Source organism: Thamnophis elegans, chromosome 1, assembly GCF_009769535.1.
Source record: "Thamnophis elegans isolate rThaEle1 chromosome 1, rThaEle1.pri, whole genome shotgun sequence".
Classification (NCBI taxonomy): Eukaryota; Metazoa; Chordata; class Lepidosauria; order Squamata; family Colubridae; genus Thamnophis; species Thamnophis elegans.
Window position 1 is genome coordinate 168,705,205 of NC_045541.1, and position 16,648 is coordinate 168,721,852.

Here is a 16,648-nt window from a genome sequence, read left to right on the forward strand (position 1 = left end):
CACTAAGTGTTGTATCTTTTTATTCTTGATGAATGTATTTTATTCTCCTTATGTACACTGAGAACATCTGCACCAAAGACAAATTCCGTGTGTCCAATCACACTTGGCTAATAAAGAATTCTATTCTATTTTATTCTATTCTATTATTCTATTCTATTCTGTCCTGTCCTATATCCTATCCTATATTTCTATTCTATTCTATTCTATTCCATTCCATTCAAACTTAACCAAGAATCATGAGGGCTGAAAATCACTAACAAGAATTATGATTTTTTGCAGTTTGCAGTAGATTCACAAAGGAAACCGTGGTCTGCTCTAAACCTTTGAATGCTCACTAATTAATATTACCCATTTTACACATGTGACTCACTTGACTTTCTTCAGCAAGAGTTTTTCAGATCAAGGATTGCAATCCTGATTAAACTGTACCAAGAGCTATTCTTTGTTAAGTGACTGGAACCAGACAAAAAAAGAACATAATAAGAAATGGATAATTATTTCCAATAAGCAACACTAAAAGGATCACTCCTCTTTTGTCATGGTCCTTACTACAAGGTTATAGGCACACTTCCACTTGATCTCTAACAGGGTTTTTCAAATTTGGTAATTTAAGATGTGCTGGGGAATTCTGGAAGTTGAAGTCCACATACCTTAAATTTACAAAAGTTTTTAAAATACTGATCCACTCGTATGTCATATTTATTATTTTATATGTTAAAACGATTGGCACTTTATCTCTCTGCCTGAAATTGTATGTGTTTTAAGAGTAATTCTAAACCACACTGAGATTTAAAGGAGAAAAAAGAAAGAAATATGCCAATAATGACTTCAGCTGCACAATGTAGACATTGATGTAAAATGAGAGAAATAACATGCGTTAAGGGTGTCCATCTCATTTGTTTAACATAATGCTATTCACACAATGTATTCCAGCAAGTTTAATAAAAGAGAAATGCTACTTTGCGTTATAAATAACTGGATTTAATTTATGCCCAAACGGATGATATTTTAAAAATAAGATATCTGTTCCTGAGTCAAAATCCAATTTGTCCCTGAAAATGCTGGTCTGGGTGTGGGGGAAGGGAAGGGAAAGGGAGAGGGGAAAAACCTTGGAGTTTTAAAACAATCTTTAATAGATTTTCAACTGAACGTAGAACTCAGAGGTCCACATCCATTCTTCTCCATCTGAAATGCCAGCAGGTTACCTCAAGCAGGATTTGAAGGGCCAGCCCTTTCCCTGCTCAGCTCTTAACAGTTTCTACCTGGTGGTAGATCACATTTGAACATGGAGGCTCCACAGTTATTTTGTTTAAAAATTAATAACACCCCAATATTCTGAACTTTGTAGGTAGCGTCAACAGTAAAGCTGTGTGAAAGCATAATCCTCTTAAACTACTCCCTTATGCTAATTACAAAAATATTATGTGGGCACAAGACAGAGCTGGGTTTCACATAATTTTACCACCGGTTCATTGCGCACCAAAACTGTGCATATGCACCCCCTGCGCATGCGCTTTGCTCACGCGCATGGTTTGCACACATGCGTGCGGCTTAGAAAACTTGGCTAACTAGGATGGCATAGAGCCGGGCCTGCCCACCTTCAGATCGTCACTACCAGTTCACCCAAACCAATCCGAATCGGCTGAAGACCACCGCTGGTGCAAGAAGACAAAACATACCTTCATTGGCCTTTAAAAAAAAAAGAGGAAGGGGGAAAGGTGTTTTCCCCCCCCCCCCACACACACAAACTAAAAGAGAGGTGTTTCACTTTTCCCATCTTCTTTTACCCAGAAATGTTAGGAGTAAAAAAGTTACTAAATGTTGGCTTTTCAAGGCACACGATAGATCCATAGCGGGCCAGTCTCCAAATCTTGCATGGTGCACAGGAACCCTTTAAAAGTCATTCTCTACTTCTTGGGGGAAACCCCCCTCTATTTCCAGAGAAGTTGGTGGGGGGAATAACCTTCAAACAGAATCGATGTTGTGGGTCTTGCGTAGTTGAGCTTGACAACTGAAGGCCTAAGGAAAGTTCTGTGCCCAATTTAAATTGTGATCAGCAAGAACAGCCGTCACAGAAATGTCAGTTTCCGCATCACCTTGCACAGATGCCTGGAACACGGTGGTTTCTCAGCTTGCCTTATATCTAAATGGAAGAAAAAATAAAAAATGTAAGAAGAATAGATAGTAAAGACCATGGGCACCTTTTCCAGCTCAAGAGGGGTGATGAAATCTTTTATTAGACTAAGGGTAACATATTGCGTCAAGTGACTTTTTAAAAATACTTATTTTTGTACGACAGACATCCAGGATAAGACAGTGATACCAAATATATGCATGGAAAAATATTACATGGGTGTAAGATGATACTTTGGCCACCTGATGAGAAGGAAGGACTCACTGGAGAAGAGCCTAATGTTGGGAAAGATGGAGGGCAAAAGAAGAAGGGGACGACAGAGAACGAGATGGTTGGATGGAGTCACCAAAGCAGTCTCTGTGAGCTTAAATGGACTCCAGAGGATGATAGAGGACAGGAAGGCCTGGAGGAACGTTGTCCATGGGGTTGCGGTGGGTAGGACATGACTTTGCAACTAACAACAGCAAAGATGATAAATCATACCTTCTCTAGCCTTTTAAAAAAAAGTCAGAGGAAGAGGAAAAGGTAGGGAGTTTTTCACACCCAATCCCCTTAAAAGACAGGTGTTTCACCTTTATCATCTTCTTTGACAGGGAAATGTTGGGAGCCAAAATGGATGGAAAAAAGAAAGAGCTCATTTTTGGCCTACGTTTTTTAAAAAAAATTGTTTAAAACATTTCAGAGATTTAGCATCTTTTTGTGTGGCTGCATTTCAGGATGGGATTCAAGGGTCAGGCAGTCACTCTACATCCGTGTGTAGAGTGTAGCACAGAGAATTACCGTGTGTACAGGTAATTCTCAACTTACAACAGTTCATTTAATGACTGTTCAACGTTACAACAGCACTGAAAAATATAACTTACGACCGTTTTGCAGAGTTACGACTTTTGCAGCGTCCCCATGATCACATGTGATCATAATTCAGATGGTTGGCAACTGGTTCAATCTTATGACGGTTGTGATGTCACGGGGTCATGTGATCCCCTTTTGTGATCTTCTGACAAGCAAAGTCAACGGGGAAGCCAGATTCACTTAATTACTATTAAGTTAATTACTAACTTGTCAACTGCAGTGATACACTTAACAACTGTGGCAAGAAAAGCTGTAAAATGGGGCAAAGCTCACTTAACAAATATTTCACTTAACAGAAATTTGGGGCCCAATTGTCATCGTAAGCTGAGGCCCACCTGTATATCTGTACATTTGAAAATTGTGTTTGCTGAGTTCAAATAGCTTAGGCTCAGATGTTTGGGCCCAAACGAAGCTATCTCGGACGAGTTGCCAAGGTTAATTCACTGGATTAGTAGATTTGTGCAATGCAATAACTGCATTGATTCATTTAAATATATTGTGTAAATAATTTCAGGTCGGTTCTAACACAGATGAGCACAGAACAAAATGGACTGTCAGTCATTAAATGCACAACGCAAGACATTTTTCCCACTGTCCACAACCAGATTCAAGTTACTATCAGGGTTCCAAGTAACACCCCAACAAAAGAGTGGCTTGAAGTTCCTCAAAGTTCCATTTTATTAGAGATGTCATATTGGCACATCTGGGAAAACCCGGATCTGAAAGCTCCCAGGTTTCCCCCACCCAAAGGAAAGTCCCAAGTCCCTGCCCAGCACCCACATGTCCGTCACATGACCCAATCAGGCACCGTCCCAACTGGAGACTCCTCCCAGTCACACCACTCAAGATGCAGGGCAAAATGTCCTTGACACTCTGAGAAAGGAATGTTGTTATGACTATATGACTATACTTGAGAGACCGCCTCCTGCCAATTACCTCCTCACGACCCATTAGATCGCATAGATTGGGCCTCCTCCGAGTTCCATCTGCCAGTCAGTGTCGACTGGCAACTACGCGGAGGAGAGCCTTTTCAGTAGCAGCTCCGACCCTTTGGAACGATCTCCCCGTGGAGATTCGTACTCTCACCACCCTCCAGACCTTCCGCACAGCCCTTAAGACCTGGCTATCCCGTCAGGCCTGGGGTTAAAGATTATATTCCATCCCCGCCCGAATGTTGAATGAATGTTGCTTTACTCTTTTAATTATGTATTGTCCTATATGTCTTTGTATGTTTCCCCTTCCTATATAAGTTGTAAGCCGCCCTGAGTCCCCTCAGGGAAAAGGGCGGCCTATAAATAAACTTAACCTACCTACAACCTATATATCTCCCATACGCCATATAATCCCCCCCCCCTCTCATTTTCCCACAGCATTGAATGTGGCAGCCCGGAAGGCCCAATGTAACTGTTACGCTTTTAGCCATCCATGGCAGTAAATGAATCGTTACACTTTGTTGTTGTTTTATTTTGGGGGGGTTATGTGATTAGGGAGGAAAAGTAGCAGCCGCATCCTTTGAATGTTGCAACTATTGCCCCAAGGAACCAGAAGAGCGTGTCTAGACAGAAAAGAAGAAAGACAGCTACTGAGTCACTGAGAGAAATTGAGACAGCAGCTGGCATTATCCAACTTGCAGTAAGAGCAGCAGCATTAAAACAACCAGAAGCAACGGGATTTTGTAAGCTGTTTTTTAACAACCCAAATATAAATATTTTTTCCCCCTTCTAAGCCACTATGTGAAATCAACTTCCCCAAGGAGTGGGAAGGCATTGCTCCATAGAAAGATTCTTTCTTGTGGAGCAACTCAAAAGTCACAGTTGGAAGTATTTTTCTATATATTTTTCTATATTTTCTATATTCTGTTGGTCCTTTCTCTCTCTGAAGATTTCATCAACTCCATCCAGCCACAACTTACTTGATGTTCTCCTTTCTCCCTTACCCGTGTAGTTCCTTTCCTTCATGTAATTGGTTTGCAACTTAACAATCATTATCTGTAGGTGACCCAACCCTCACAATATATTTCTTTAACGCTGGTCACTCCCTTTGATATATATATATATATATGTAGTCTATATTAATTGAGCAGCCATTTATTCTTATCTCTTGTTTTTATTTCACATGCAATTAAGCACTTTATTGCCACAGCATTCAACTTCCTCCCTGCCACCCAAATACAAACACTGGTCAAAAAGTGAATTATGGAGTCCTGAAATCTCTATGGAGATTCTCAGTCATCCAGGTCATGTTTCTCCCAAAAGTGCTTAGTGTTGTGGCCCGCCAGTGGAGCTGGCAGCAGACTCGGACAGTGAGGAGGTTGGGGAGGAACATGGCCCAGTCCTGGGGTCTGGGGAAGATTCAGATGAGGGCTCTGCATTGGAGGCAGAGATGGGGCCAAGGCCTTCTGGCAGTTCTCAGGTGCCTTCGGAGCTAGACAGCAGTGAGGCAGAGGAACAGCTGGAGCCTGTTCCCAGTGGGCGCATGCACAGAGCTGCCAGAAGAAAAGAACAGCTCAGAAATCAGGGTCAACTTGGGAGTCAAGCCACAGGTGGATGGTAGATGGACCCTCCCATAGGAAACAAAAGAGGAGTGAAAGTAGAGTGGGCTTTTGCAGGAAACAATTCGTTTGTTCATTCATTCATTCATTTCAGGAGTGTGAAGATCTGTCTGTGAATCCCAGAGACTCTCTGCCAACTCTTTCCTTGCACTGCACTGCATTTGGGAAATATTTACCTGGAAATCTTCCAAGCTAGATAAGGTCTGTGGTCATAACTTCACCTTTGAAAGGCTGTTTACCAGGCCTTTGCTGAATGTGAATGTGAGGAATTCACATTCGCTTCATAAAAAGGGTTTTCCTGGGACCAGGAATCTGCTTCATGCTTTTTGGGGAAACCTAGGTCAGAACACTTTTCAAGAGGCAACTGGACTTTCTGGTTGTTCTTTGAAGATGTTTTACTTCTCATCCAAGAAGCTTCTTCAGGCGCGTGGACATCTACCAACATTTAACCACTCGCTAAAAGAATGCAAATGTCCAGCGGTCTACAGGGAGTATAAACCCTTCCATTCCCCACCATCCAGTCAGAGCTTGAGTAGGTAACTTGATCAATGCCCTTGTAAGCAAAACAGCCAAACTCAAAGAACATCAAGAACTCTATGGTTCAACCCTGAGCTACAAATATTGCCTGCTAAAATGAACTTCAGGTACTCCTTGACTTACAACCATTTTTTAAGTGACTATTCAAAGGTACAACGCATTGAAAAAAGTCACTCGTGACTGCTTTTCACACTTTGCAACATCCCCGTGGTCAAGTGATCAAAATTCGGGCCTTTGGCAACTGTATGTATTTACGACGGTGACATGTATTTACGACGATTTACCTGGGGTCGCTTGATCACTTTTTGCAACCACCTGACAAGTAAAGTCAACGGGGAAGGCAGATTCACTTAACAACCGTGTTACTAACTTAACAACTGCAGGGATACACTTAGCAAATATGGAAAGAAACTCACTTAACAACTGTCTTATTAAGCAATGGAAATTTTGAGTTTCAATTGAGACTTTTGTTTCAAATTGAGACTTTGGAAAATGTGCAGAGCAACTAAGACGATTAAAGGCCTGGAGACTAAAACATATGAAAAAAGAATGCAGGATTTGATTTTGGCTAGTGAAGAAAAAAAGGATTAGTGGGGGACATGACATGATAGCAGTATTCCAGTATTTGAACAGCTGCCACAAAGAAGAGGGGGTAGACTTAGTTTCCAAAGCACCAGAAGGCAGGACAAGAAATGATGGATGGAAACTAATCAAGAAGAGAAGCAATCTGGAATTAAGGAGACACTTCCTAACAGTCAGGACAATCAACCGGTGGAAGAGCTTGACTTCATACATTGTTAGGTGCTCCACCACTGGAGGTTTTTAAGAAGAGACTGGACCGTCACTTGTTTGAAATGGTGTAGGACTGTGATGGCGAACCTATGGCATGTGTGCCACAGGTGGCATGCAAAGCCATATTGGTGGGCACACAAGGTCAGCTCCGGCGGGCCTTCTGGGACCACTAGAAGTTGGGAAACAGGCTGTTTTCAGCCTGTGGTTTTCGCCCTCCCCAGGCTCCTAGAAAGGCTCCGGTGTCTGGGAAGAACAAAAAACGGGCCTTCCAGTCTGACCGGAAGTCGGTAAGTGGGATGTTATTGGCCTCCAGGGCATTGGGGAAGGTCTTTTTTGCCCTCCCCAGGTTCCTAGAAAGGATCTGGAGCCTTGGGAGGGCGAAAAAACGGTCCACCGTGCCATCGCGTGCCAAAAGCAGGGGGAGCGTGGGGGGGCGCACACATACGCAGGGGGAAGGCGCATGGAATTATGAGTGTGGGCATGCACGTGCATGACCCCCCCCCCGTGCTCCCCCTCCTTTTGGCACGTGATGGCAAAAAGATTTGCCATCACTGGTATAGGATCTCCTACTTGAGCAGGGGAGGGGGGGGGCTGGATTAGATGACCTTCAAGGTCCCTTCCAGCTCTATTCTGATTCTGATTTTGAATTGTGGTCATAAGCCAAGGACTACCTGTATATATAACTGTTCTCCCTTCTCAGTCACAGTACCCATCCCACCCTGCCCCTAGCCCCTAGTATTTTGTTATTTCTGCAAGAAAGACTGCAGTAGAAAAGGGAGGCTCTTCTACATTCAGGAGAGAAGCTGCTACAAGGCCAGGTAAGTTCAATTCCCAAGAAGGGTGGATTGGCTACAGATTTTGCCAAGCATCTCTGGTGCAATCTATTATCGTTTTAATCTTTCCACTATCTACTTGCTAACGCTTGTAAAACTGTAGACAGGGCCCCAGGGCGCGTGACCTGCAAACATAGGCACCCAAGAGTCTTCAATGGATTTTGAACCTTCCTATTTAAGCCAAGCCCAATTTAAAGAACTGAGACGCTTCAGCAAGCTAGGTGAAGTAGAATGAAACTCAGGATCCTTTCCTGAAACAGCCAAACTGCTGCAGGTTGAGATGGTGGCTTGGATGTTGCATATCCCAGGTAACTAGCGCAGCTGCCAAGTGGAACAAGGTGAAATGAATTCGAGCAAAACCAGCAAGTGGTACAGGTGCCAACAGATACTTTTGCACAAAAGTCAGATTGCATAAGGACCAGCCTTTGCATTTCCCCACATTCTGGTGCAATTCTGCCTTCAAGTAGTTGGGGGAAGATGGTAACCTAAGCCTTTGATGCTCCAGTTTTCTCTTAGTTTCTATGTTTGTCCCGCAGGTTGAAGAAAGCTGACTTCTAAAACCCCTTTTCAAACCCCGTTCCAAAAAAAGCTACAATACAGTGGTGGCTGTTGGCATTTATTCTGGAATTGTAGGGCAGTATTTCTCAGCTTTAATGGCTTTTGAGATTTCTAGACTTCCCAAAATTAAAAACTAGAGAAGAACCAGGAAAGAAAGGTTACATTTCTTAACGGCTTACTTCTGCTCAGTTGACATAGGGCAGTGATGGCTAAACTTTTTGTCCTCATGTGCTAAAAGCACAAGTGCACATGCGCAACAGCACGCATACACGTGCCCACATCCATAATGCAATGTACGCATGACCCACCCTCGGTACCCTGCCCCCTCATGCATGCACGTGTAACCCTACCAGGGGTGGGTTTCTCGCCCCGTTCCAACCGGTTCGGTTGGAACGAGGCCGGCGGCGTCATCGCGCACGCGCGCGGCATGCGCATGCACGTGCGCGGCGCGCGCATGCATACTAGCGTCTGTGCGATGCTCCAGCTGCTCCTGGAGGATCGCGCAGGCGCTGTATGCGTCCTGCGCATGCGTGGAAGCGCAGAATTCGGCAAAACCGGGTAAGGAGCGGGTGCGGGCGCGCGCGGGCGCGGGGGGGGGGGAATCTTCGCCGTTCCCGGAAGTTACTTACTTCCGGGTTCGGCGACCAACCAGATCGCAGGGACCGCCGCGAACCGGTTGAAACCCACCCCTGAACCCTACCCATGCCCTGTTTTGAGCCCAGCAGGCCTCCTTAGCAATAGCAATAGCAGTTAGACTTATATACCGCTTCATAGGGCTTTCAGCCCTCTCTAAGCGGTTTACAGAGTCAGCATATTGCCCCCAACAACAATCCGGGTCCTCATTTTACCCACCTCGGAAGGATGGAAGGCTGAGTCAATCCTGAACCGGTGAGATTTGAACAGCCGAACTGCAGAACTGCAGTCAGCTGAAGTAGCCTGCAGTGCTGCATTTAACCACTGCGCTACCTCGGCCCTCCTTGAAGCTTCCCGAGACCAAAAATGGGGCATGGAGGGAGCGCCACATCCCCGTGGCCTGTTTTGGGTCCAGCAGACCTCCCCGAAGCCTGCTGGGACCAAAAACAGGGTGGGGGGGACACTCCCCGCACATGTGTGTGCGACCCCCGCATGCGTGTGTGACCCCCCCACCCCCTACGTATATACACACATCTCCCACATAAGCGGTGGAGGCCAGAAAATCAGCTGGTTGGCGGGTGGCACACATTCATGCGCAGTGGAGCTGAGCTGGGGCGATGGCTCGCGTGCCCGCAGAGAGGGCTCCATGTGCCACCTGCGGCATCCGTGCTATAGGCTCGCCACCACAGACATAAGGTTTCAAATTGGATGAGAAGTATTTTGTCTCCTCCGCGCGGCCCGTTTTTGGCTGGCAGAGTGCTGCTGGAGGCTGGGGGGGGCTGAAAACAAAGAGCTGTGCCCCCCCCCGCCCCGTTTTTGACGGCAAAATGCTGCAGGAGGCGTCCGTCTCATCTCCTACCTGCTCCCTGCCCCCTCCCATCCCCCAGCCTGTGGAGGAGAACTACAATGCTGATCCGGCCCTCGATGAAATCCAATTTGACACCTTTGGCCTAGACAAAAGGGGCCTAAGGCCTTTTATAATGTTCAGAAGCAGCTCAGACAAACAACACCCTAATTCACTGAACTATAAGAGGAACGGATACAGCATCATCAGACTTTCAAGATGCTGTTATTATTATAGCGCTATTCAATAAAGGTAGGTTTATCCATCCTGTGGAATTGATTTCATGGCTTGGTTTATCTAGGGAGGCCGGCCGATAAATATTCTCCTAAACATTTGCTGTCATTTGGGAATAAACTCCTTAAATCAGTTGCAAAAACTGCAGCCACATAATCCTGCCACACACATACACGACACCCCCGAACTGCTCTCAAAGTTTAGGCTGATTTAAAGCACAGAAACGTTATTAAATCCATGGGAAGTGGATTTCCCACTAATTAATTCATCAATTAATGTCACTTCATTTAAGAAACACTTAAATGTACGTGACATTTTTTGTAGTCTGGTCCCTGATTGCATTGATTGATTAATTGTATACTTCGCAGGCATCCAAGAGGGAGGAGGATAAAAAAAGTCAAGATTGCCACCACAACTACACAATCAAAGCCCCCTTCCTTTTTCCATAGATCACACAAAAGGAGGGGGCATCAGTCAGACACTCACAGCTGCCATTTTGACTTTTTTGAACCTCACCCACTCCCTTATGGACACATCTGATGCACTTTTTTTGACAGAATTAACTTTATAATATATTGACTCTCTGCTTCTGCTAGAATAGCGTTGCTAATAGTAGTGGGATTCAAAATTTTTTACTACCGGTTCTGTGGGCATGGCTTGGTGGGCGTGGCAGGGAAAGGTTACAGCAAAATCCCCATTTCCTCCCAATCAACTGGGACTCGGGAGGCAGAGAATAAATGGGGGCGGGCCCAGTCAGAGGTGGTATTTACTGCTTCTCCGAACTGCTCAAAATTTCCACTACCGGTTCTCCAGAACTGGTCAGAACCTGCTGAATACCACTTGTGGTTGCTAAGTATTGGAGTGCAGACCCATCTCTATGCAGCCCTCTAGATGTTGTTAAAAACCAGTTTCCAAGAAGTTAAACTGGCATCTTCAATGCTGAGGAATGTCAAGAGTTGAAGTTTAGGATTACAACTACGTTCAGCACTGGGAAAAAGTTGTGGGCTTCAATGGGACTTATTTCTGTGTATACAGGTAATCCTCGACTTACCACCGGAATAGGACAATTTGCTGCGGCCAACGTGCTGTGGCCAACTCACCATGGGGCGATTCAACAAATGCAAAAGCTAAGTTACATTTTGACGGAACCATAGCCATCAATGTCAATCCAGAAATAAAAGTTACACTAATTTTGATGAAAATGTCGCCAATAATAAAAGTACTTGAATGAAACTATTAATACAGCATTGAATTGTCCCATGGTGAGTTGTTCTGTGGCATCTTGGCCACGGTGAGTTGGTCTGTGGCCAGTTGGGTAGGGCCAGTTGTCTTAGGCCCCTTACGACCGCAATTGAGATAGGAGTTTCCATTGCTAAGCAAGGAGGTTGTTAAGTGAGTCACTCCTGATTTTCTAGCCTTTTTGGTTCATGGTTGTTCATTGAATAACTGCAACTGCTAAGTGAATCTATCAGGCCTGGAAGCCATCTTTTGCATTGGGCCTGCAGGCCTGCCAGATTTACTGCTGTGGGGAAATGGGAGAGGATCATATGGAGTATGGGAGATTGTTCTGACCCCCCCCTTCTCTGTTCAGGAACAAAAGCCAACTCAGAGGTACGAAAGAATGTTTTAATCAGTTCTTGTTGGCTGCAAGCCCAAAATAAACAGAGATAAGCATTCTGGCAGCAAGTTAGGCAGCAAATGCAAAAACAAACTCTCACAGCAAACCACTTCTCCAAGTTGGTTTCTCTGAATCATGAACGTGAACGAGAACATTGACTCCTGCAACCAGGGTGTGGCACAAACAGTCCCTTTTATAATCAGGAGAGGATCTTAATCAGCATCAGCTGCTCGTAATCACCTCCTATAGTTACTCTGATGTTCTTTCCATCGAGTAGCCCTTTGCCTGCATGCATCCTGAAACGGTTCTACCACAAAACCGCGGACGACAAAATCGCGGTCGACGAAAGCGCGTATGTGACGTCATCACAGAGCGACAAAAAAGATCGAAAAAGATCGAAAAATGTAAAAATAAAGCGAAAACCTTACCCTAACCCCCCGAACCTAACCCTAACCCTAAACCTAACCCTTAACCTAACCCTAAACCTAACCCTAAACCTAACCCTTAACGTAACGAAAAACCTAACACTAACCCTTAACCTAACGCTAAATGTAACGCTAACGCTCTAACCCTAACCCTAACCCTAACCCTTAACCTAACCCTAACCCTAACCCTAAACCTAACCCTTACCTTTATGTGAATCGGCGTGCTTTAATTTTATTTTTATTTCAATTTTTCGATCTTTTTCGTCGCGTTGTGATGACGTCACATACGCGATTTCGTCGACCGCGCTTTTGTGGAACGCGCTTTTGACGGGTCACGTCCTGAAACAACACCCAAATGTTTTCCTGAACATTCCCTTTGATCCAATGCTCTGCCGCCACCTGGTGGCCAACCAGTCTCTCCTCGCCCTGCTCGGAGTCGACACCTTGTCCAGGGTCCTCCACCTCCTCCAAGGCCGACTCATAAGACCCCTTGCTGTTGGAGTCTGGCGGCAGCTCCAACGGCTCCTGCCGGGCCACAACAGGAGATATATAGTCAAAATAGCGTTCCTTTCTCAGAGAGTCAAGGACGTCCTGCCCTGCACCTGGAGTGGTATGACTGAGGCATCTCCAGTTGGGACGGTGTTTGATTGGACCATGTGATAGACAAGAGGGTGCTGGGGCAGGGGCTCAGACTTTCGTTTGGGTGGGGAAACCCTGGAAGCTTTCAGATTTGGGTTTTCCCAGATGTGCCAATGTGACATCTCTAATAAAATGGAACTTTGAGGAACTTCAAGCCTCAGAGTCCTCTTTCGTTGGGGGAGTTACTTGGAACCCAGACAGAATCTGGCTATCGATAACCAAATCTGTAAAATTCCTCCACTGACTTTGCTTGTTAGAAGCCAGCTGGAGGGTCACCAATGGTGACTGGATGACCCCAGGATGCTGCCAGCTGTTCTAAATGCAGGCTGGTTGCCAAGTGTCTGAAATTATATTCTGGTTTCTCTTCAGATCGTACAAATCTTTCGCCTGAAATTTAATCACACGATCCTGGGGATGCTGCCATGGTCATAAGTGCAAGGACCGGTCATAACTAATTTTTCTTTCAGTGTAAAAAAAGTTGTAACTTTGAATGGTTGCTAAACAAATGATTTTAAATTGGGGATTGCCTGTAATTGCCTCAAATTTGAAGGAGGAATTGGAGAAGGAACCCCCTGGAGAAGAAACTTTAGCTATAGGGATGGCTTAAGGATAAAGATTGTACTTAGGGGACAGATGGAGATGGCTAGAGAGAGGCACATTTCGAAACGAGAGAGGATGGTTTTGCTCTCCTGTGCCAAGTTTATGCAATATGGAGCCTGTCTTCATTCCTGGCTATCTTAAGCTCTCCTTGTCACACAAATCAGAGAAGATGCCTCTCTGCCAATAGTTATATAACGAGAGCTAGCTGAAGGTGATGGAAACTATGTTGAAGGTGGCTAAGAGAAGGTGTTACCGCCCACAAAACTCATGGTCATCTGATTTCTTTAAAGCAGTGGTTCCCAAACTTGGCAACTTTAAGACTTGTGGACTTCAACTCCCAGAATTCTCCAGCCAGCTCTGCTTTAAAGGAAGAATTAATTAATTTCTTCCTTCAAGGAAATAAGAACATTTTCCTTGAGGAAACCATTCAACAATTAAAGGAATGGAGAGCAAGCAGTAGCAGCGTCTTTCTCTTAACACAAAGAGCTATTTCAGAACAGCGTCTGGGATCATAGACAATACAGGTAATCCTCGAATTACAACCATTGGTTTAAGGGGAAGGTTCCCCTCGCACATGTGTGCTAGTCGTCCCCGACTCTAGGCGGCTGGCTCAAAGCTGGAGAGCCAGCGCTGTCCGAAAATGTCTCCCTGGTCATATGGCTGGCATGACTAAATATCGAAGGTGCACGGAACGCTGTTACCTTCCCACCAAAGGTGGTCCCTATTTTTTCTACTTACATTTTTACATGCTTTTGAACTGTTAGGTTGGCAGAAGCTGGGGCAAGTAATGAGGGGTCACGGTTTTATGTGGAACTAGGGATTCGAACCACTGAACCGCCGACCTTTCTGATCGACAAGCTCAATTTTTAGTCACTGAGCCACCGACTGTTTGAAATTACAAGTTTTACAAAAGGACTCAGGATTGTTTTTTACACTTAGAACTCTTGTAGCATCTCCTGTGGTCATGTGATTAAAATTCAAATACTTGGCAACTGGCATTTTTTTTATGATGGTTGCAGCGTCCCTGGTCACGTGATTACCTTTTGCGATCTTCTGACGAACGAAGTCAATGGGGAAGGTAGAGTCACCATGTTACTAACTTAACTGCAGGGATTCACTGAACATCTGTGGCAAAAATGCACAAGTTCAGAAACTCAGAATCATCCAGTATATAAACAAACATTATCTAGGCAGGTGTTCTGGCCCCCCTCCGTCCGGTAATGAACGCAGACACAGGCTTAACTGTTTGCCACTCTTTATTCACAGCAATTATAATCCTATTGGCTGAAAGCCAAAACACGACTCACTGGTGGGAAGGTGGCATCAACCCAGACTCCAACAGACACGGGAACACAAGGCAGACCAGACAAGGAGTTCTCCAGATTACTATGAATGGTTGTGTCCTGCAAAAGGACTCCTCCCAAAGTCTCTTCTTATATACTCTCTTAGGAGGGGCCAAGCCACAACCACCTGGGCTTGATTATCTCTTATGAGTCTGTCTCCGTGACTGCTGCCTCCGTTTCTCCGCCCTACGTTGCCTGGCATCAGGGACAAACTCCCTTTGATCTTCCCCACTGCTCTATGCCTCAGGCGCCTCCTGGTGGCCAACCAGCCTCTCTGGTCCCTGCTCTGAGTCGGAACCCTGCCCAGGGTCCTCCACATCTTCCTTAGCCGACTCATAGGTTTCCTCACTATTGGAGACTATCGGCAGCTCCAACGGCTCCTGCTGGGCCACAACAGGCGGGTACTGAAGGATCTGTGTGATGACCCGGGATAAGACACAAAGGCCACGCAGCCAGCGGAGAGTTCTAACTCCCCTTTAATGCTCCAACTTTCCCCCAAATGCTCCCATGTTCATGGCAAGTCCCAGAGCAACGCACACTCACACCCACACACAGCAACCTCTGGCTGCGAGCAGTCCAGCAAAGCAAAGGAACAGGGAAATGAATCCACAAAGCGAGGAACAAGGTACAGAGTCCAAGAAGCAATGAGTCCACGAAGTGAGGAAGCAGGCAAGCAACCCTGAAAACGCCAGACGTCTGCAACGGCATGCAAAACTCCACTAATTCAGCGTTGTTCCCGATAAACGCCCCTCCCCACAGCATCTCCTTAAATCTCAGTCCCCAGGTGTGCCTTGTGAAGAGGAGTGGGGTGGTCTCCTACCAAGTCGTTGGGTCGGCCTGTGCTGTTCCTGCATTCTCTCCACTCTCCGTGCTGGGGAATCAGGAAGGAGCGGTCCTTGCTCATCACCTAAGCTCCGTTGCTCCGCATTTCCACTGCTTGCCCTCTCTCAGTCATCCTCCCTGCTAACAAGCCGCCCCAATCCTGAGGGCCCCTAGGCTGCCTTGTCCTGCTCCTCCCCATATTCCTCCGACGCCGCCCCTCTGCCGATTCAGTCTCCAAGGGGGGCAGGGAGGGGGGCATGACAATCTGTTGAAGGTAATCACTGATCTGCCAGCTGTAAATTCTGATAAATCTACTGGAGGAGCACAAATGTTATTCCTGGCTTCAAACTAGAGACGATTTGGGAAATTATAAACCAGTAGATTGGACATCTACACTAGATGAGTGTATTTGTGAACATTTGTAAAGGAGCTCAGCAATTAACAAGGTTTGTCACAAACAAGTTATGCCAGATTAATCTTAACTCCCATTTTGAAATAGTATTAGCTTAATAGGGAGAATGCTATGGGCACAGTATACTTTGATTTCAGCAAAGCATTTCACCAAGTGTCTCATGATGCTTTGATGAATAAAATGGTAAAATGTAGGCTAGAGGCTGCTACTGATTCATAACTGGCTAATGACCACACCCAGAGAGTCAGTACAAATGCTTCCACATCAGATTGGAAACCAGTCAAGAAAGATGCCACAGGAGTCTGTCTTAACTTCCAACATATTTGCTAATGATCTGAATAATGGGACTAAGAGGATGATTATTTAGAGATGACACAAAACCAGGAGTGGATGCCATTTTAGAAGGTTCAGAAGCATCTCAGCGGGATTGAACCGTGGGACAAAACAAACAGGGTGAAATTTCATTGGGAGAAATGTTGGAAAGTTGCGTCTTACGATTTATGATGGATGTATTTATGAGCGTGGCCATGATTTGTAACTAATTGCTTGTATGTACAGTGAGAACTTATGCACCAGAGACAAACCCCTGGTGTGTCCAATCACATTTGACCAATAAAGAATTCTATTCTATTTTATTCTGAAAGGAAAAAGTCAAGTAATATAATCAAAAGGTCAAGTAAACTAATCAAGGAGAGAAGCAACCTAGATCTAAGGAGACATTTCCTAATCAAGGAGAGAAGCAACCTAGATCTAAGAAGATCAAAGGAGAACAGCGAGAACTATTAACCAGTGGAACAACTTGCCTCCAGAAGTTGTGGGAG

General features: G+C 45.3%; 1 protein-coding gene across 1 annotated transcript in view; it reads right to left on the reverse strand.

Annotated features, from left to right (window-relative positions):
* Positions 1–793: 793 nt before the first annotated feature.
* LOC116513838 (GRAM domain-containing protein 2B-like) overlaps positions 794–16,648 on the reverse strand; it is a 52,123-nt gene continuing 36,268 nt past the window's right edge. Inside the window, exon 13 of the mRNA XM_032225092.1 lies at positions 794–2,143. Within this exon, the coding sequence (XP_032080983.1) occupies positions 2,128–2,143 (16 nt within the window). The 3' untranslated portion in view covers positions 794–2,127. The remainder of the gene's footprint in view (positions 2,144–16,648) is intronic.